Consider the following 22,813-nt stretch of genomic DNA (forward strand, 5'->3'; position numbering starts at 1 on the left):
TTCCTGGTTAGATAATCCTGCTTTCAAATGCTTTGATAGGGAAGTCATTTAAAACTAAATTTTCACAGACATCCACCTTATTCTGATGCCTGTTTTCTGGATGCTTTATTTGAAACTCTAGGGGGTGATTTGCAGAAAACCATAGGTGCCAGAGATGTTCATTACAGCTGGGTTTTGAACACCCAAAACACGACACAGAGCTATGCAAAAGACTATCAGATAGTTTTATTTAGTGAAGGATTGGCACTTCATTGTTTTCTACTAATTACAAATAACTGTTCAACTTTTGCAATTACCTAGAAGATTAAATCCCAGGAAAAATAATTATAAGTAAATTAAAATATTTCATTTTGATGCAGTCTTTTTAATTTCACTTTAATATCTTTTTGGTTTAGGTCATTCCCCTAAGTGTATTTTATAACAGAGTAAAGCAATAATATTTCAAGTAACATCCAAGAAAAGTAGTGCTCTTAAAATGCTGAAAAGATTTTGCTGGAAATCCCCTTTCATTTCTTCCCCAACACAGCTTCTCAAAGCAAAACAGCAATGTCAAAATTGCATTCTCAGCCAAAAAAAGTGCTCCCAGATTTTTTCTAATCAACTTCAATCATAAATAATACTAACGAGTCAAAGAAAATCCAGGTCTTTGGCTAGAAATATCTTACCTCATATCCCTATCTGTCAAGGTGAAAATACACCCCTTCCTTACTTCACAATTGTTTTGTGAAGAAAAAGTGACTCTTATTTGTAAAGTTCTATTGGGAAGCAAAACACAAGGAAATCAGTGATTCTGAATTCCAGGCAGGGTCTTCATGTTGTAAATAAGGCCAGGGCCATAGTGACCAAAAAGCAGAAAATAAAATCTTTAATGTTTACACAAATAAATAGCACATAAAAATAAGTTTGGTGGAAAAATAGCATATGATGCCATAATCACAACATGCATGCACAAAGGGCACAAACTGACACTGTTTAGATAATTGTCAACCTATGTGTTGGATTTTGCAGCCTAATAACATTCATCTGAATTTAGATACCTCTATAATACAAGAATAACAAGGCATACTTTGGGGTTGTGAAATTATCTGGTGCTGAGAGTACTTACCATACAGAAAAAGTGTATTTCTCTAACTCCTCCATGTAAAAACTGCTCTCTACAGATGCTTGCTCTTCTTCTGGGCTTGCATTATTCCCAGGATCTGATTTCTCTTGATAACGTTGGTCGGGTGGATTATTCCAGTTGAACTTTAAATGAAAAGAAAAAACAAGTTAGAACAGTAAGGTAATAAACTGGGTACAACCAGCACGGTAAGAACTGCCCACATCACCCTGTTTTGAACTCCTAGCTCTATTTTACTCCTAGTGGAAAACAGCAGTGGCAAAGCTGGCTCAAAATGCTTAAGAATAGGATAGACTAGACTATTTCAGTTAGAAGGGACCTGCAATGATCGTCTATTCCAACTGCCTGACCGCTTCAGGGCTGACCAAGTTAAGCCATGTTATTAAAGGCACTGTCCAAATGCCTTTTAAACATTGACAGGCATGGGGCATCAACCACCTCTCCAGGAAGCCTGTTCCAGTGTTTGACTACCATCTCAGTAAAGAAATGCTTCCTGGTGTCCAGTCTGAGCCTCCCTGGTGCAGCTTTGAACCATTCCCGCACATCCTGTCACTGGATCCCGGGGAGAAGATATCAGCAACTCTGCATCTGCTTCCCCTCTTCAGGAAGCCATAAGAGCATGAGTGCCCCTCAGCCTCCTTTTGTCCATACTAGACAAGTCCAAAGTCCTCAGCTGTTCCTCACAGGACATTCCTTCCAGCCCTGTCACCAGCTTTGTTGCCCTACTCCAGATGCATTCAAGGACCTTCACATCCTTCTTAAACTGCAGGGCCCAGAACACACAGAGCATTGTTCAGTGTATTGATTTATGTTCTTATTAGGCTGTGGTTTGACAAACCTTCTCAAGGAAGCGTAAGCTCGTGCTTACACCAGAAGAAGTCATCCAGCCTTCCTCCACCTGCTTGTTTTTTCCTGTGGTGCACACCAACAGCACAAAAATTTGGACATCCGCATACTAAAACATACAGAAGGAACTGATCCAGGAAGGGAATTAATGCCGGTTGGCCTCTTTCTTTTCTTTTCCTTTAATTAACTGGGTTAGCTCTCAGCTGGACCCATTCTGATCCAGGCCACCCTGTACTGGTGCCAGCACAAGGGAGGAGAGGGACAATGCTGCATCTTTCAGTGCTAGTGCCAGTTTCTGCTGATTTAAACTACTCCTTGAGCTACAAAGTACAGAATGTTAATCAGTGCTCACCTCTGAAATAACATTTTTGCACATACAGGGCCCGATTCGGCACTAGCATCGCCTCTCTCTGGAGTGACTGGCAGGTTCCTTGTATGCTTGGCATTATTGCCCCTGGACAGAGATAAACATCACTTCCACCAAGAGGCACAGTGAGGTCATAACTTCCCAGACAAACATCCACAAGAGACTTCATGAAGTTACTTATTAATTCCTTCCTACGCACAGTACCAAACTCTGCAAAGGGTTTGTTAACATTTAGCGAACAAACCCAATGAGAACAAAGGGATGGAAGTTAAAACCTGTTATGTTCAAACTAGAAACAAGACTCCCTCTTTGTTCTTTCTTTTAGACAGGGAAATGGGAAATATACTGTTTAGAGGTAACCACAAAGGAAAATTTAGGTTCTCCATTCCTTGATGCCAATTTTATGGAGCAAATGGTTGAAATTTTCTAGACTATGCTAGAAGTTAACCTGTATGATTTAAGGTCTGTTTTGACTTTCACATTTATGAAATCCATAATGAACAAAACATTCAGGTTTAATCTGCAGATCTCAAAAAGATCTCAGAGTTCCACAGGGAACACAACACTGGCATTAGTTGCAGTCACACTACTATACACTTTGCTAATTATGAGAGCTACAAAGGTTTTTTTTTTTAACTCAGTAAACCATTTTGCTCTACAAGGCAAATTTGTGTCCTGAAGCTTGGATTACACAGACCTCACCCAGATTTTGAATTTAAGACTCATAGTTAGACATAACTTCATATCCATATGTTGTTGGAGGGCAACAGCAGTTCATATCCATACCTACATAACGCTAAATACGGTTATCAGTAAATATGATACAATCATCATACTTTTAGCATCACTGGAAAATCTTTCACAAGCAATGGAATATATTGTCAAAAACTGATTCTATGTAAACATGAATAGTTAAGGCAGAATAGAAGCAGGTAACATGCTCAAAGCTGTTTTCAAATACTAAGACTAGGCAGCTACAGATAGCCCTGCTTTTCACCTAGCCACATGACTGCCCAACTTAATTTCCTAGAAAAAGTCAAGATTTCAGAGTAGGTGGTGTGTGCAAAGCACCTGGCTTGTACTGATATTCTCCCCATGAAACTATTCCTGTGAAAAGTAGATATAAAAATATTATTTAATATATAAATCCCAAAGGTGTTAAAGAGTATTATGAGTGAATTTCTCCGAGACTGTGTTTGATCTCGTCTGAAGTATGAAAGCAGAAGCTCAGTCCCCTGCATGAGGATAGTATCATGGCCACAGAATATATTCTACTTCTCTCAGATGTCACTGACTAGGTGTCCTTCATAGCCACCATTCAATATCTTGAATGGTGAGCACGCTCATTGCAACAAAAACCAAGTTGTCACTAATGCCCATCACTCAGAAACTACTCAGTGGGAGACTATTTGTAACTACTTAGCATAGACTAATTTGGGGGCTGAATTTGGGGGCGGGGAGAGGGCAAAGCAATAACACCTTTGATTTTGCTGACATATCATATATTCCCCAAAAGGGTGAGGTCAAACCCAAAGGTCTGTTTTCTTTCGCTACAAAAAAATTAACAAAAAAATCTATTTACAAAAAGAAAAGAGACAGCTGAGGGGAATAATCCACTACATGAATTTCCATTTTCTGCCTTAAGTCTGTTCTTTACATTAGTCCGTAATTGTTTCAAATATGTGATTTTTCGGGTAAAATTATTTTAGAAGATGGTTTCAATTCCAGAGATACAAAAAGGCCAAAACGACTTAATTCAGACCAAGTGTTTAAATCTTGAGCATGCTAAAACAAGGATGTCTCTGAAAATTAGGGTTCACTTATCCCATTAAAAGAGGGGCTTTTACAACCTTTGAAAGGAGGTTTCACATGCTCACATGTCTTTTGTGCAGACGTATTCTCATAAGAGATTTGGTTCAGAAATCTATTTAAACATGTCAATAAGTGTAAGCTTGTCAGTCATTTCACTGAGTCCAAAGGGACTAGACGGAATTACCCACATTCTTACGCACCTTACTGAAATCAGGTCACTTTAATGTGGCTTTGAAAGCCACCCACAAGTGAGGTTCCTATAAGAGTGTGGCATTTTGTTCAAAGGCAATGTGCTATTATGGGATTGCAGGAAATGAATTTCACTCTACCACTCCCATGGGCTGGGTTGCTTTGCCCATTACACCCTCTGCATTAGTCCTTAAATCAGTCCTTCTATAGATGTAAGGCCACACACACACACATGAACACATCAGTCTGCAGTTACGTTTATATGTAACTCTGGTTTATCCACATTATCTTTATCTCTTTAAAGAAATAAATCACTTGATAACTCAGTCATTTAAAATGGAGGTAATTTCCAGTTGGCCAATCTGTTTTTGCTCGTAGATATTTATATGCAGATCATCACACAACTAAAGTCAAAGTTGCGATACTAATTCCCAGCTATTGAGTATTTGTACCACAATACACGTGCAGGTATAAACACATAGTATCAACTTTGTGAGTACTCTGAATACAGTGATGACTTTTTTCCATGGGCAATTAAAAGCATTAAAAATGTTTCAGAGTACATTTAGAACAGGGTGAGACAAATTGCCAGAACAATTAATTTGAATATTCATGTTTGCAGTTACAATTCACCACAGCCATGCTGATCTAAGGAGAGAAGTGGAGCAACACTTACAAAGAAAAATTGCATCCTTCATTGGAAAATATCTAATTTAGAACAGATGATGCAGGTAGAAGCAATTCTCAGGAACACAGCATCTTCTTTGTATCTTAGTTCTCAGGATTTACACTAAATGGGAAAGTTCCAGTAGTATCTCGCTCAGAAAGTGTTTTCATGATGCAGATGTGATTTCATGGTAACTTATACTGATGACACAATATTTGTTCACAAATTGATTTTGTCCTTGACCAACACATTACATATAAAGATATTAAAAGTATCTGATGGTAGGGGTGTTCTGCACAAGGGTGTGAGAGTCTGAAGGTTATAGATGCATAGGAAATCTACCTTATATTTAAACACTACTAAAATAATATCATCGTGCAGTGCAGCTTTGATCAAGCTGCTGTTGTCTGATTACAAGATGGTCTTTCGTACTACTTCTTTGAAATTCCTTCGCGGGAGAGATTAGCTCCCTATAGATCTAAGCAGGAGACAGCAATACTCCTGACCATGTGAGGCCTTATGGTAGCTGTAACAAAATTCACAATGGCAGATTAAAGAAACACAACAACAAGCAGCAGCATGCCCACAAATTGCTCCTAAATGACGCAAGTAGAAGATCCACCACGCACTTTAAGGGAGATGGTGGCATTCAGGCTGAGGCCAGTACCTTGTGATGTCCTCCTTGGACTCCCTTTGGCTGAAATGAGCCACACTGCCCATCTGCACTGCCACAGCAATCTTGGTAGAAGTCATCCTCTGTAAGGAAGAAAAAAAAAAAAATATATCTATGCATAAGACCAAGCTATGAAAAGGAGCTGGGTTTCGTTCCCTCTCCCACCAAGATCCTCCGTGACTCCAGGCAGGTCATTTTTTCCCCTCTGTCCTAGTTACAAATAGGTGGTTAGTTTTCTCCTACCTTCCAGAAGTTTTAGGATAATAAATGCAGAGAAGACTTTAGATACCGTAGTGCTGGAAATAACAGTTGTGTAGATACGGAGCAGGGGAAAAAAGCAGAAATAAATAAATAACAGACACAAGAAGAACGACAGTGAAGGGTGTTTTAAACACCTCACGATATGTTCTTCAGAAAAGAGAAGGAAGTTCATTTTCTTGTATAGGCATGGTTGTGGCAGGATTGAGAATGAGACACTGGGATCTAAAGTACTCATGTTTTCTAAGCAGTTTTTACTCAAGTAGTGTGTCCCTCAAACTCATGAAAAACAGTGACCTGTGGAGTGAACAAAAATGTACTCTGACCTCATAGGAAGCAGTGATGAGATGGAAGTAAAGGTCCATATTACAATTCCTAATGTACAGCACGTAGAGGATAAGACAAAAATATACTTAATGATTATTTTACTTTATTTTTTTCTGTTACCTGCACTTCCCTTCAGTAAGAGACAGTCAAGTGTACTTAAAAATCACAGTACAGGCAGGATCTGCTCTTAGCTGTTGTAGTTGTAGATATACAATACGCACGTAGACAATATCACAGCTTTGAGCCTGTATGTTTGAGTATGTAACTGTGGATATCTTTCTATTTCTTACTTTCTATATGTATACGTATGTATAGGTGTATATATGCTGAGCATTCATAGTGGATGAGGTATTTACAGGTTTTTACATCATCTGGGGCGAAAGAAGAGGCCTACTGAAACCAGTGAAACTGCATGTGTGCACAGCTGCTGGGTATGTCACGTGTGTGCACACATGCAGCATCAACAGTTCAAATTGTCTCCACATTCCATATATGGGATACATGTATGAACCCATAAACACATATTAAAATATAAACATACCTTCTTAAAGATGGTTACTGTGGCTTTCTTTGTTGTTTGATTGTTATTTTTTTGTTGGCTCTCAAAATTGGGTTTCCAAATAGCTTTGCTGAAATAATGAAAGCTTTGACAATGTTTTTGGAGACAAATTAATAAAGCAGTAATTACCTTGGCCAAAAAAATAGCACAATAAAAATAATAAAGAAAACAATATTCTATATTTAAGAAATAGGAGGGAGAAGGAACTCAAGTTTGTTATTTAATCATTACATGCTCTTTTTATATTTTATTTGTAAGGCTCTGAATGCTCTTTTCTTTTTATATCAGTGAGCTCATTACTTTAATTCCTCATAGATTTCTTTGAACAATTTTTGCTAAGTAAAAACACAATGTAATTCAATGGCTGTAACAGTAAGAAGCTGCTCAAATTAAAGATCAATAAAAAGTACAGAAAAAATCTGTATGAAAATAAATAAATAAAGGAGAAGATGGGAAATGCTTGCAATTAGACAGGATAAAAAAATCTTAAAAGAAATTAAATTTAGTTGTAATACATTTCCCATTCTTTTCTTCATGAAAATTACTACTGAAGTGGGTTTTTTCTGTAATTTAAATGTTAAGCTGCCAGATGTGTGTCTCATGCTTGAAGAGTTGAAGCTTTGCATTATTTAGCATATTAAGATTCACAGAATTTAAAAAAGGGCTCCTTTATTGCCTGGAGGTTCTAATTAAGTAAACCTTAGCCTCGTACATTTAAAACTTGTACTACAAGAGATTTTGCTTCCTTTTTTTTCTCTGCAGCCAAGTCTCATCAATATAATAAATATGGAAAATACTTAAGATGATATAATTTTTCTTTGGCTTGAGGAATTAAACCTATCTATTATTTTAAGAAGTTTTTAATAGAGGCCAGCAATCAGAAAGACATTTAAAGACTCCAGTCTACTTTTTAATCATAGAAGTTGCTCTTGGTCGGGGGGAAACATGTCTTATAAAACTGAACTATGTAGAAATTGTTTCTTCCACATGCACAAAATAAAGGACTTCTGAGGAAAAAACAAGAATCACACAGGTTTTTTATTACTAAATTGCATTTTGCTTTTTTATAACTTGTTATAATTGACCACAGAAAACTAGTAAAGTATTAATTAGCTGTGCTATCAGCAATTTGTTCATTGCAGGAGTTGGGATGGCTACATCAGAAGCTGTAATAACATAGAAATTCCTTTGACAGACAGTACCCATAAATCATACCTTAAATGGAGTTATTTTTGCCATTTTAGAAAATGTCAAGGGTGACAACTTTGTCCAGATATAGCACTTAGCAGTGACTATTTTAGCAAATTGACTCAAAATACATTTTGTTTCTTGACAGGGGAACATAATACCATTCATAGTAAAAATGAACAATTTGAGGAGGAGAAAATAGCATCAAGAATGACCAAAGACAGGTACCATAGCTATGATAAAGGTAGAATGGCAGGTGTAAACTCCCTGTTAATAGGTTTATTTGGAAGTCAACAAACATATACATAAGAGCAGGAAAATGTGATTACACCAGGGCCTGGAAAAGACCATAAAATTCTTAATACAATGCTATAAATCTGTAATCGGGTATTAATAAGAAGTCTAGCAGAATACTTTTAATGCTGCACTTTTCTACAAAACAAACAGGAAAAAATGGGTGTCATTCCCCGCCCCCTGCATTGTGAAATGGTTGTAACAACACTAATGTCTGGATTTAGGAAAGTATGGTGAGATGGAATTCGTTTCCAGACCTTGATAATGCTGAAAGAGGTCTTGTTTCTTGGTGATATTAAGTCACAACAAAACAGTTTAGATGTTACACAGCTCACACCTCATACAGGATACAAAGATAATGTCACTTGTACCAAGACCCTCGGTTCAGCTGGGACCTACGTTTTTAGAACAGGATGGAAAGAGGTTAGAAACTAAAATATTAGTCTACTCTGTTACCTTTGTCAGCATCAGCCTTCTTGGGGCAACAGCTGAGAGTGGTAGCATGACCTTTAATAATGGTCTTACTGCTTCTTAACCCATGTAGAGTATAATGAAATCTTTTTAATCATTCACATTCAGTCTGGAAGTTATTCTCTTTGATTATGTCTTCTGTAACAAGTACTGTGGTGCAACAGGAGTGGATCTGTAGAATGAAACCAGCAGTTCAGAGGACAACACTAAACACTGGGGGTTCCACTCTGTGTTGAAAAGTTTGTGTCAGACTAGCTCTAGTCTGGTCCTGGGAATTGATGGCCCATTCATACTTGATCCAGTGCTTGTCTTCCAAGATCAGTCTGTGATGAGAACCAGAGAGCAGCAACTGGGGCAGGGCACTCACTTCAGAAGTGCCCTAAAAACCTAAATGTTAATGTAGACACGCCCTTTGTTAACCAGGGTTAGAGGGGAGTGGGAAACAGATTCTCTGTGATGTGAAACTTTCAGAGGCTGCATATAGAGCTCTGAAATTTTTATGTATTTAGGGGAGGGGAGAACTTTAAAAATTTAAAATATGGACAAAAATCCAGCACAGCTAGGAAATTACATTGATTTGGTGGGAAATACTTCTGTCTTATATGGAGGCAAAGCACAGAAGGATGAAGCACACTCCCTTCTGATGGCTGCAACCTCTCTTTCAGCCAGGAGGAAAAGATTTGAGAGTGGTGCCATCCAGGAGCAGGGCAGTAGACAAAGAAATCACCAGCTTGGTTAAATTACAGCAGAGAAACAGAAAATAACGTGAAAATCCTATCTGGACTCCCTCCTTAGTAATACCCTGGCCTGTGGGAAATCAAAGCATGGCAGGAGTCAGAAAAGAGAAGAGTTTGGATAATGTGAATTGCACAACTGTAAACAGGAGCTGGATTTGATCCTATCTGCAAGAATTGACCCAATCCTTTACCCAGTCCTGCTCAGAGGAGGAAAAGACTAGGAGAGGAAGAGAAGGTTCAGCCATCTGAGGCTCTGCCTCTGAGGCTCTACTTGTAGAAAAACTGAAGGGCAAGCAATCCTTATTTTAAAACATCACTTTGTTCCATTTAAAGTAGCACCCATGAGGAACTACCAATGAGAATAGCTTTGGGTTTTTTGGTTTAGGTAATTATTTTTACATCTGCATACGACTGTTATGTAGAAGCAAACAGCATGTCAGAAGAAGAACCCTGTTGCAGTATAATGAGAAATATGGCAAGGAAAGTTCACCAGTTTTCATGAAATTGTTTCAGAAGCAGCTGTGAGCATAAATACAAACCTCCCAACAGAACCCACACAAACATGTTTTAACAAATGAAAAACTTTCTTTTCAAAGGTAATGAGAAAACTATAACGAAGCTGTCTTTGTGTTTGGCATTTTGATATAGAGGGGACATCTTAATATGCTCTGAATAAATTTCTGAGTGTTATCTGCTAGTGTACTAACTGCTGTGATATCCTGATACCATCTTTGCTTAGATGTTATTCTGAAGCTTTGTTCAGAAAGAAATGTTGTTTGATGTCATGAAAGGACACAATTCACTTCCCAACATTTTTCCTCAGGTTCAGAGAGGGTTTTTAATTGAATATCTAAAATATGATCAATATTTAATATCTAATTTTCAATATTCAGTTTATTTTAGAAGAAAGGCATTGAGTGAAAGAATTCTTCTGAACTAGAAGGTTTGAAAATCAGGGGCTAAAATTTGTCCTGGGTGTACCGTAGAAAGGTGATAGAGCAGAGGGTTGAAAGAACAACAGAAGTGGCGTCAAACTCCAAAAATGGGCAAAATGCAAGCTGCTTGTAACAGGCTGAATAACAATAATTACAATAAATATTTTATGCGTTTCCAGGGTATTTACTGTGGTACATGCATAAAGGGGGGCTTTGAAAAAAGAAATCAGACTTCATATGAGAGGAAGGCTAGGGAGCAGCTGCCTGCTGGGATAAGCATTGGTGAGGAGGAAAAATGTAGGCACTGTTGAAGCTCAAAATTAAACGTCAGTTACAGTATAAATCCTAGTTTATACGTGGTTCTGCAGAAATCTGGGGATTTCAAAATGAAGCTTTTTATCCCCTCCCTAGTTCTGAGTGCAGTTATTTAGTTTAGTGGATACATTACTGCCAGTGTTCCTCCACAGAAAACCTGTGTTTTAGTGACATGCCTTTTGAAACCAAAGTTTTGTATTAAATTAACACGTAATAGATTTAGCAAGTACAAGAAATTGAACTTGTCAAGAAAAACTTCTGAAGTCTTGCAAATAAAGATAAGCAAGAATGTTTTTCACCTAATTCGAATCCATGGGTGCTTTTGGAGAGCTGCATGTCGTTCAGGTAAATTCCCTATTACACAAGATCCTTTTTTAAAATCCTCAGTAGATTACAGTATTATCTCTTAGAGTATACTGAGTCAGATTCTCTGATAATGCAAAACATTATACATTATATTTGAATACAACCTTGCTTGGACAAAAGTTGTAGTAATTCAGTACCTTTCAAAATCAGCCCACTTCTGTAGCTGATTTTTTTCAAGTTATTTGTAAAAGACCCTCTTGAGTTGAAAATGTGGGCTTTGTGTGGCGTTGCATCTCTGCCAGACTCCACATAACTAATTTGAATAAAAATTCAACATGGTAGTTTTAGACCTAGAGAAGCATTAGTGATAGGTGTAGGGGGAAGAGGGGAGAAGGAATAGATGTCTACTAATTAATAATTGGGTTTTGAGACGTATATTCTAAAGGTGGAAGTATCCAAATGTTGGCAAGGAAAACAAATTAGCAAAAGATTTAAAAAGCAGCCAAAAGCAAGCGTCAAATACCATTAAATGGTATCTAAAACATTTATTCATGCAAGTTACTCATGTTTTAAATACTGGGATTAATCTAAACTCCTTTGTATATCTAATGTTGAGCAAATTAATTAAATGAACTCCAAAGTAGATTCCACTAACATAAAAGTTGGGAAAAGAATTCTAAGCTAGGGCTGTGACTACATTCTTGGAAGGACTAATGTATGGAAAAGACATATTAATGAAGTGTTGGTCTTATTAGGAGGTATATTGAGAACCCTTGAAAGATTGGAAAACTTTATTATTTTTTTCTGTAGCATTCTTAAGCTTTCTTCACCAACATCACTTAACAAAAATTGATACCAGCTCTGTATTCTACTTCTTACATATGTATGAACGTCAACATCAATACTCAGCATTTATGAATCCTAACTCAGCAATGCCACGCTAGCCCCCTTACCTGTATTTGTGCCTGCTTAACGTAAGGTATTCAACAAAAGTACCTATAATAGCAGATGGATAGTCCTAGGCTTCTTGGGCAGTCAGAGAAGGACAGCTCCACTGTAGTTTTTGAACTACATTTCATATGTTGCTGCAAAAGGAAAGCTGGCATGTCAGTTGGCTTCAAATCAGCATCTAAAATTCTACTGCATAATTCTGGGGAGCCCACAGACTTGAAGATAACTGCAAACTACTCTTTACACAGATAAGAGGTAGCCATCAGACCTCAGGTGGCTCTCTCTTACCTAATATTTTTCAGTTCAATATCTAAACACGACTCACTATAGCCTCCTAGTACAGAAGGAGAGTCACTCCCTTCAAAAGGAGGGATTAATTTGTTTTCGCTCGCACTTTCAGCTCTCTCTACACAACAGCCAAGTGAGTGAGAATTGCCCTAAAATGAAAGCTGACCCTCACTTTGTTTGTGGTGGGTGGGAGAGTCACGAGCAATAGGTACAACTGTGGATTTCAGGCTGGTTCCCGATGCCTTCTCTGCTGCCTCAGCAACTCAATCTGCCTATTCATCCTAAATGCCTGTACCGTAACCACAATGGCCGGCTGGCACCCAGGGGTAGATGCACAGGCACAAGAACAAAAGGAGCATGGGCAGCAGCAGTTTCTGTACCTGCATAGCCATTTTCCTATTGTAGGACAGAGAACACCGTTCACTATCCAGGTTACTAAGTGCAGGTGATTATCTACAATCTTGGTACCTTCAGATCATCCCTGTCCTGTGGTAAATCTGCCTCTGGCCAGCATGGTGGTATCCGAGTTTAGGACAGGCTAGGGGTTGTGTTGCTCAATTCTCAGACAGACATGTTTTGCCTGGGATTTAAAAAAAAAAAACCAACAAAGCACTCCAACTTGCAAGGCTTTGCCTTCAAAAGAAACCCCACATCGCAGAAGCAAATGCCACCTGATGTTAATAGACAGGCACTCTTATGTAATTTAGCTCAGCACAATTAATAAAGGATATTGTTATCAACATGTTACAGGAAGAAAAAATACTTCCCAAGCACCTAACAACAACATGTTGTGATCCATGGATATAAATGACCAAATAAAATGAAAGGATGTAAAAATGTCACAGAAACACTAGTCGTAATCTACTGTTGTCAGTGGATTCCACGCACACCTTGTAATTACTAACACATTTGGCCTACGAATACTTTTTAGACAGGGGAGCCCACCACTTCTGTACCTTTTCGCCTGAGCTGCTTTTGATCCCTCACAATTGATTTAAACTCTTCCATTGCTCCCTTTGCCTGGTGAAATAATGATGAGATGATATCGCAGGGCGAGGGGGAAGGGAGATGGAAGTGTATTTACACACATACCAAGTAGACCTGTTTGCAAACTTTCAGTAAATTAAGTAATGCAGTAAAAGTCCTAACCTGCTGGAAGCATTTTAAGCTCGTCTCTTTTCCTCCCAGCTTCTTCTGTCACACACACTTCTCCTCCTTTAGCAGCATTAAACTGCTTTTCCACTTCCTTTACAACAGTGGGAATACTTCCCCTATGGGTGTCAGGATCTTTCAGGGAGGTCAGAGGTTGCCCTGCAGAGGAAATGACAAGCTGTGAAATGTAAAAGAACAATTCCTTCCACATGTTTCCTTGCTCCAGGAGCAGTAAGGGGTTGTCGGCTAGCATCACGATGGGATGGGCCAGGCCTTTGCCTAGCAGTCCTGTCAAAACTAATTTATAATTAAAGACCTGTGCAACTGTTTAAAGCTTTACAACTCTGGCAAGTTTCAAGGACTGCTGAAGCCAAGCAGTACAAAGCAACCTTATTTTTAACAGCCAGGCAGGCAGACAGAAGGAATACAGACCAAAAAGTACTCTAAATTGTACAGTAACCAGATAAATTGTATTCCTGAAAATGATATTTCTGTATAATATTTATTTCTGTTATAAGCTCATAACTCAGAAACTGAAAAAATTTCAGCTGCTCTAACTTTTCTTCTGGTTGATGTATGGGGCACAAGAGCCACATGTGCTGCTGTTAGACAGCAAACCTTGTAGGGGGAGGGAAAAAAAAATTAGTTATTCGACCATTGTAAGAAAATAAGAGTCCTTAAAACCACACTCAAACAGTTGAGTTTTTTTCTTTACACTGCCAAAGTACAGTAGAGCAGGGAGGGAATGAAGGACAAGCAAACTTTCTGGAAAGAAGATGTTACAGACACAGAGAAAATCTGCATGTAGTTGCTTTGTCTAAAGACAACTGAATTAGCAGGAGTCTTTCTATATGACAAATATACCTGGCAAAGCATTAGCAACAAACATCTCTGCTAATCCAGACACTGGGAACAGTGTAGTCATGCTAACACACTGTACTCAAGTTAATATAGCCGGCTCTACTATAGCAAGATCATTCTGCTGCTGGGACCAAACTATCCTGGATACCTTCAAACACTTTCCTTGAAAATTTTGGCTGATAGCACCTCTCCTCCAACACAGCCAGCTAAGCAAAACTCTTGTCTTGATTTCACACTGTAGTGCTTGGGCTAACCTCTGCTTAAAAAGATGTACATTTGGTCATAACTATTTAGGTACAGGTAGTGATTTCTTCTGTTATTTAACCAAAAACCGCACACAACTTGTCTCAGTATCTCAATTGGCCTCAGCCACTCTTCCATCTTCTCCCATGTTAGCACACTTTTTAAGTCTTGAGTCCACGTTTTTTATGCCAGAATAGTACTGACCATAACTTCAGGACTTCATACTGGTCAATATTAAAGAGATGTGAGTCGGTAGAATGAACAAGGTTTTCCTTTGGTTCTACAAACTGCAAAGGATAAAATCATCCCTGGTTTTCTACTTGCCTATTTTATTTGATCACCATTTCTGATGGGCGCAATGGGTGTTTGCATATCAAGCTAAAGGAACAACACAGACAGAAGAGCAACCATTTGGAAAAATGTTCCCAACAAGTGCAGAGTAACATTTCCCAAATGAGCCCAAGTCTGACCTAAAAGTGTTTGAACTGGAGAACAAATATACGAGTGCTGGCCAATTACTTTTCTGAGGATGAAAGACCTGCCACTTTCAAAAAAGGCCATTACATTGACATGTTGCACATGTGAATCCTCTCTTCTGTGGACACTAGAGTCAAAGGGGATCTTGCTGTAGATTTCACAGTGAGAAAGAGTGCTCACTTGAAGGATTTGTATATTTGGTGTTTTATACGAAGAGTCACATTTCTGAAGTTTTCATGTGATTAGAAGACTGGGTTGCTTAGATCTAAGCCTAGCAAGGCAAAGTTTCTGGTAGTTGCATTAAATTCTCCTACATATGTTACTTTTATTAGAATTGTTACCACCTTCCACATGACAATGGCTAAATGAATTCCATGGAGAAATTGTCATTTATTTATTGACAAGGACTGCTGATCCCTTAATGGGGCAATAGATCCACAACAGAGGCTCTTCTTAAAAAAAGCAATGGATGGTGGTCACAAAGGGAGAAACTGTCCTCTTCCATGAACCTGTCATGGAATACCACTTCAAAAGAATGGAGAGAAGATACAGTTTAGACTAAGACACACTCTAGATCTGGTAATGTGCGTCTGTGACCTACAAAGGAGGTAGAATGGGAGGTATTACACTGCATTGCCCTGAATTGTGCTCTGGAAGAGGGATACTGTGCAGCAGGGAAGAGCCATACCTAGCCCAACACAGAGCTGTGGTTTAAAAAAATAACGTAGCCTGGAGTTAATGGAAATAATATGAAGCTTCCGTCTTAAACTTCTAAAACTAATACAAACTTGAAGTGAAGGTTAAAACACCATCTTCTAACCTGCTCTAGTTTGCTTATATGTTGCAGCACCACATACGGTATCGATATGTAAGATCACTCACTGTTTAGACTACTCCAGTAGAGTGAGTTACAGAGCACTAGTCTTCATTCAGACTGTTCTTGCTTTCTCTGGTTCATGTCTCAACCTTAATGTCACTTTTACAGAGGTTTTTTCCCCCTGCTTTTGGTGGTTTAACAGATATAATATAGCATTTATAGAGCATATCAATCTGTGACAGCTTGCCACAGATCATAAACACATTTTTCTGTTGGAAATGTTGAAGTCGTGATTTTTACCACGTGATCTCCAGTTCCCTAAGGTTTGCTCCTTTAATTGTAAATAGCCAGAAAGTCATCAAGCTAGCGTTTAATAAACTTTTAATTTGAAATGGATTACCACATGTTGTGTTTGTTTACCCATTATTAAATCTCTTAGCAACATATCACCAGCAGAAACAGCATACTGTAGCACCACATAGATACATTAAAAAACAAACCCATGGGGGTTATTAGCAGCTAATAATATCTTTAAAGAAGTCTCCAAGAAAAATAAATAAATATAAACAATAACAAAAATTACTCCTAGAAATTTTGTTAGTGCAAATATGTTTGGAATGGAAATTACAGATCTTCCATGATCATCTTATCAGCCTGTTTCAGAGGTCTGCATGCAAAATAGGACATACACTAGTGCTGTTTCTCATTTCTTATAAATACATCTTCCTGGACTTCTCAGACTGAGTATCACGAGTTTTTCCATGTTTCCAGAAGTGTGACCTATTTGTTGCAGCCTCTATCATATGTGTGTGTCCATGTGCATGAGAAGACCAATGGTAGGATCCAACAATAGTAAGGACAAGTTTGATTTGTTAAGAGCTTGTCCATAACTCTTCACTGTTGAGAAAAATTAGCTGCAACTCCACTTATGGATCTACTGTTCATGGCTTTGTGATGCATCTAGAAGCACCTTAGTAGATATGTAGAAGACACATGGTGACAAAAAGGACCTTACTCCTCAGTACAATGGATGTTTACGCTTCTGTGCTTCTGATATCAGGGTGGTTATGTAAAACCCTTTTGATCACAGTGGAGTTGCTGCTTCTCTTAAAAGTGTCACAGAGCAAACCTCATTTTCTTTGTCTCCTAAACCGTCATTCACAGTCTGAAAAATACCTCTGCTGGCCTCTTTTCATGTTATACTTCCATCCTGAGCTGCCCATTCACCACTTTGAATGATTATTGCTTATCTGCTTTCTTTCCTTACAATATCCTCCTCCTCCTCCCGTGTCTTCTACTGTGCATCACTGCTGCTGCCCTCAAACGCCTGAAGAAACTCTGTCCTGAAGAACTAAAATCTCCATTTCAGACCTGCACATAATAGTGACACAGACACTGCAACCTGTGGGCTGTTTGCATCCTTCAGTTCATTAAACACAAGGGAATATAGGAATGTCTGTACACCAAAAAAAAGAATTCTTTTAGTCCATGGCAGTCAGATCCCACATGCTGAAAAAGAAAAACCAATGGCTGCATCCTGCCATTCCTCTCATTCCTGGGTTTCTAACAGAAGAGGAGCAATTTCTGAGTCCGTTGCAATATGGTCATTTATGTCTTCAATGTAGCTATATCAGGAGACTCACAGAGGCCAGGGAGGATACTCAGTGCAAAAGTAACATTCAGTGATCTTTTAAGAAAGCTTCTGGGGATGTCTGTTGCACATAAGCAAATAATAATTTGTCTTTTCTATGGATTATCACTTCATTGAATCTTAATGGAATTTACAGGAGTAGCATAAGGCGTGCCTTTGATGCCAGAACAAATTTGAAGTCCTTATTCTAGACCAGGGAGGTGCTAGAGTTCTCCCAGAAATAATCAGACCAAAAAAAAACCTTTTCTTTTTTATTTCTTCCTGTAAGCTTGGTGTCATAAGCAGCTGAACTGTTACTGCTGCATTATTCAGCCTCAAGCAGAGGCCAGCATGGAAAGTTTCATCCTCAGCAATGAGGCTGGTTTAAATTGCTCACAACTGAAAACAAAGTTAGGCAACATTAGTAAAAAGAATCACAGTATTCCTGCTATAACACGTTGGACCAACATCTGAATAAGGAAAATCTAGCTTAACAAGAACAATAATGACTAGCCAACACTGAAATGAAACTGTGGGTTGCTCCAATAAAAGCCTGAAAGTTTAAACCCATCACCTTGTGGTCCAGACTGTTCAACCTTCTCTGAAACACCATTCTTTTCAGCAGCACTTGAATACACAAGAAGCTCAGGTGGGAGATGAAGGTACGTGTCACACTTACTTTGTTTATCTGAATCCTGTGGTAGTTTAATTACCTATTAAGAACAAAAAAAACCCCACATGAACATAAGCAGTTCAGTATTCCACAAAGCCAGAACATACTAGTTTGTACTGTTTGTGAACCCTAGAAGTCCAAGCTGCTGCTGTGAGGATTTTAGGAAGTTTTTGTTTCTCTGTGCTCCGTTTACTACAGTTTTCTCATATCAGTTTCCTTTGTACATCTTCCCCATGCTTACAGAGTAAAGCAGACATCCCAGTAGATGGGGACAACTCACAATCCAAATTTAGAATTGTCTGGGAAAATATAGATTCCCCAGACCATTAAATCATCCCAGCTTATATACGGAGCTGAAAGACTAATTTTTCAGCTTTAGGGTCTCCTCCCCGCACACCCCTTTCAACTAATTTTGACTCTTCTGTTATTTTTTTACCATAGCTCTAATGTTGTTTCTGATGTCCTCTATCTTAGGTATATTTTAAATTCTTATATGTCTACATGATTCTAAAGTTATTTTCACTTTCTTTTACACTTGGTAGATCCAAAAAAAAAAATTGGCTGAAGACCATCACTACAAGAAAATTAATAACTACACTTTCTATTAAGTAAACTCACATGTTAAAATTAAGATTTTTTCAGAATTCATCTCTTTTGATAAGGGTTTCTTCCTGAGCCAGATGTGAACTATAAAAAAGGTGTAATTTTGAGAACTTGTTAAGATTCTGAATGAGGGAATGTATCTCAGTTACAACAACATCCTTTAATTTGCAAGTCCAGAAGCAAAGCTTCCACTAAAGAGTTCTTAATTCGGGCCCATTTTCATCAAAGACATTAAAAATATTTCACATCTGAATTATGTCCAAAAACGATTCAAAAGTAATGTTCCTATCACAACACAGCCTTCCTCTCTAGCTGGGGATCCCAGACATACAAATGCAACAATATCGATAAATAACATTATCTTGTTTTGTAGCCATGTGAAAGCACCTCTAAGATTCACTAAAACTGTGGAAGAAATCAACAAGTAGTGGTGGCAGGCTTAAACTCAGAATTTTGTATTTTGATACAATGTTTTCATCCAATTACTATGCACCCCAAACAATAGCTTGATATTTGAAATAATCTTAAAATTTTACTATAAAACCCCACTAATTTCATGTAGATGTTGGACATGCACGTGATTTTCATTTTCTTTATATGCCTGCTGTGTAGGTTGATAAACTTCTTGGAAAGATGGTATTGCTTTTAAGGCTGACAGAAGGAAAGTAAAATCTGTTCTGAGGAACAGTGACTAAACCAACAGGCCTAATTTTTTTAAACACAAACCTGAAAGTAGAGATTGCATAACCAATGATCCAAGTCTTGAGAAATAAAATCTTCGATTTTTTTAAATCTGTCAACTTTGATGTCATAATGGCCTCTGAGAAAGGGACATTTAAATTTTCCCTCCAAAGTGTTAAAATTGTTGTCACACAAGGGAAAAGCTCCCCATCCCACTTCCCGATCAATCCAAGTACAGGTCCCACCAAGGAGGAAGAGTTCAAAGAGGAAGACCATGCCTGGCTTCACAGCTTTTCTAGGTGGCAGAACCTAGCAAAGGAGGAAAAAAGAAGACTTATTGGTTATAAAAACATCACAAAGGAAGCAGCTTACTTTTGTCCTGTAAAGCTCTACAAACTTCGTACCTTTGAACCAACTCTGCATGCTAAAACAATTAACAACTCTTCTCTTTCCACCAAATCACTTATTTGAACAATTTTCCACTCTGACAGAAAATGTTGTGCTTTTTTTTTCATGATAATTTTGTGATTTCTTTTTTTCTCTTGGCTTTATGAAAGTGTTCATCTTCTGTCTGTATTTACCAGTAGTGGAAAAACATTGCAACTAGAAAACTTTAAGACAGAGTAACAAACCAGCTTGGGAATCTGAGGTGTCCGTGTGAGGGCTTACTGAGATTCACCCCTGGGTTCTTCTTGCAGCGACTTTGGAGAGTTCGTCCAAATACCCAGCGAGACACTTGCAGACTTGCCCCTCACTGACTCATAAACTCTTCTCCACCCAGTTCTGGGAATGATATTGGTACACAACAGCCTTCCTTCTTCAAATTAAAGCAGAGAAACTCTTCTTGCAAAGTATGTGAACCTCAGGGTAGGGTCAAAAATGATTCTGAGGTAGTAAACTCTCAGGATACCAAAGAGCAGCAAATACTGTTTACACTTTTCATAAGATAGCCAGAGATACTCTTCTGAGCAGCTTGAATCTGTGGAAGAGGGTTCCCAATGCCTTAGGGCCCTGGAGCAGTTGTGTTCCCATGGCAAAGACTTGAAAATCAGGGGTGAAGAAACACCCCGAAGTAATGAATTTATGTAAATCCCTCTGTAAGGTTTGCTGTGTGAAGCAATACAAGGTCACGGAGAAGAGAGTAGAGACGGAAGCAGGACAAAGAAAAAGAAATCTGGTCTTATGCTACAATTTTGACTGTTTTCTTTGATTGATGTGGGGGTTGACCCCAGTCCTCTTGAACAGCTGTAATGCATTCAAAAGGGCAAATAAATCAAAAACCATACAAAAGCTAGAACATGGGAGATGACTACCATCATACCCTGGCTAACAGCTCTGAAGCATAATCACCTGGGGACAAGGGGAGAATATGTCAGCTGCACCTCTCACAACAGAACATCTGTTTCACCACTGCTCCTAGACATTCTTCTGGATTATAGAGAACAGGGGCTGACTTACCTCTTAAATAAACTATCTTGGATGCTTCCCTAATACAGAGATTATTCTGTTATGTGAATATTTTCCATCTTTTATTGTCCCATTTCAGTCCTCAATGTTCACAGCAGTGAATGCCTTGGTACATTTGCCTTGCAGAGACTCCTGCTCAACCTTACCCTTCCCTTGTGTCAAGGCAGAGAAAGAGGAGCCTTTTCTCCTTGTCTCCTCCCTGTGTATTGGTATGTACTTGTAGAAGACCACAACATTCAAGGGCATCCTCTGACTGAGTGTCTTGTAGGATATATCCCCAGTACTTTTTGAAATTCACAATAAGGTCCCCAAATAAGAGACATCTATCCAAACTGATCACCCACTATTAAAAGCCTAAAATGCCAAATTCTTAAATTAGCAGGGATTTCTTTAATCAGATGACATTCTGCAGCTGGTAACCAGTCACAAATCTTTACTGCTTTAAATATTTCTGCACATAAGCACACACCTCACACATCTCCTTCTTGACTGATATTTTTAAATACACACATCACTTTTTTATACTCCTGATTGAACAGTAGGCAAGATAAGAAGTGCAATTCAGGTACAACCAAGCTTTTTCTCTCTCTCTGTCTGAAGCAGCTAAGGGATTTACCCATACCAGCAACCGCTATGTTAGGAGGTGATACATATTCGTAGTTGTGCTCCATTCTTTAATTTTTTTTGAGGAGGTGAATATAAATTATTATTTTAATAATATGCCTTCCTGTTTCAAGTTATATATTGTGATTAGATAAAGCAAGAGAGAGGAAATCATTTAAGAAGATATTTTAAAACTATAAATATTGTCATTATTATGTAGGTGTACTTTATATTAATTATGTAAATACATTCTAAGACTTAGTGTAGGCTTAAAATGAAACAGAAGCATCTGTTGAAAAATGCCATAACCCTGTGGCAGCTGCTATTAAACCATTAACAGTATCAGGTTTCATTTAAACCAGATTTACCATTTTCTATAACAGCCCGTGGGAAAGCTAAAAACATTAGGCACAAATTACTGACAAAAGAGATCCTTAATCAAGCCATACATTTCATTTGGCTAGCTGGGTGCTAGACAGTAACCTCTGTGATACAAATTAAAGGTGGTGGTTACAAGGGTATGATCAAAGACAATTACCTGCATTATTGAACGATCCCAAAGCATATGCAGCTGAAATCACTGCCGTATACAGCATCCCTTTCAGTTTATGCCTTGTTTCCCAGACTTACTCTTTCGTTTAGAATAACTTCACAACACACTCTCTTCTGCCAGCCTGACTACAGACAACAGTGAGGCTGTTCATATAAGGGTAGTTGTGACTACTAAAAATTAATTTCTTTCTTTCCTGCTCTGTTATTCTTCATCTGCTGTAAGCTGCCATCCTGGACCAAGGTGCAAACTCCCTCTTTGAGACTGGAAGCATCCCTTTGCTTATAGTTACAGGAGCTGGATATTTAAGCCGTGCCATGACTAGAGGAGAAATATGTAACTGTTCTCTCTCGTAAGAGACTTGAGGCAGCGCCTGGGAAGGACAAGGCACAGGCAGCTCAAACTGACCAGTTTGTTCTGATGGACCGTTCTGTTTCTGAAGAAAAAAAAAAAAAAAAATCAGCAGTTATATTTTCACTGCTGGCAACAACCTCTTTTGAGGCACTATTTGGTAAATTAGTTCACAAGCCTGCACCAACACTGTTGGTGTTCAAAGAGACCATACTACATAAATACAACTTCTTGGGTTTTAAGGGGTCTACTCTAACACCTTAGCTCACTGTTTCTCCTTGCTCAGGTAAAATTTCCATTGCGGCCTGTGAGGTATATAGTCTTTTACAGTGCTCTGAAAGCATCCAGTGTCCACTTTTTACTGGTGTAATTTCTTCTGCAAAGAGACATGCAGCAGAGAAT

General features: G+C 38.4%; 1 protein-coding gene across 1 annotated transcript in view; it reads right to left on the bottom strand.

The window, feature by feature from the left end:
- The window catches only part of LOC104353840 (uncharacterized), a 176,041-nt gene that overhangs the window by 95,802 nt on the left and 57,426 nt on the right, over nucleotides 1–22,813 (bottom strand). Inside the window, exons 16-21 of the mRNA XM_086468791.1 lie at nucleotides 19,486–19,749; nucleotides 18,058–18,196; nucleotides 13,453–13,614; nucleotides 5,669–5,757; nucleotides 1,959–2,075; nucleotides 1,106–1,245 (exon numbers count right to left, since the gene is read on the bottom strand). Coding sequence (XP_086324917.1) covers nucleotides 1,106–1,245; nucleotides 1,959–2,075; nucleotides 5,669–5,757; nucleotides 13,453–13,614; nucleotides 18,058–18,196; nucleotides 19,486–19,749 — 911 coding nt within the window. The remainder of the gene's footprint in view (nucleotides 1–1,105; nucleotides 1,246–1,958; nucleotides 2,076–5,668; nucleotides 5,758–13,452; nucleotides 13,615–18,057; nucleotides 18,197–19,485; nucleotides 19,750–22,813) is intronic.

The sequence above is a fragment of the Leptosomus discolor genome, chromosome 8 (assembly GCF_034619465.1).
Source record: "Leptosomus discolor isolate bLepDis1 chromosome 8, bLepDis1.hap2, whole genome shotgun sequence".
NCBI lineage: Eukaryota > Metazoa > Chordata > Aves > Leptosomiformes > Leptosomidae > Leptosomus > Leptosomus discolor.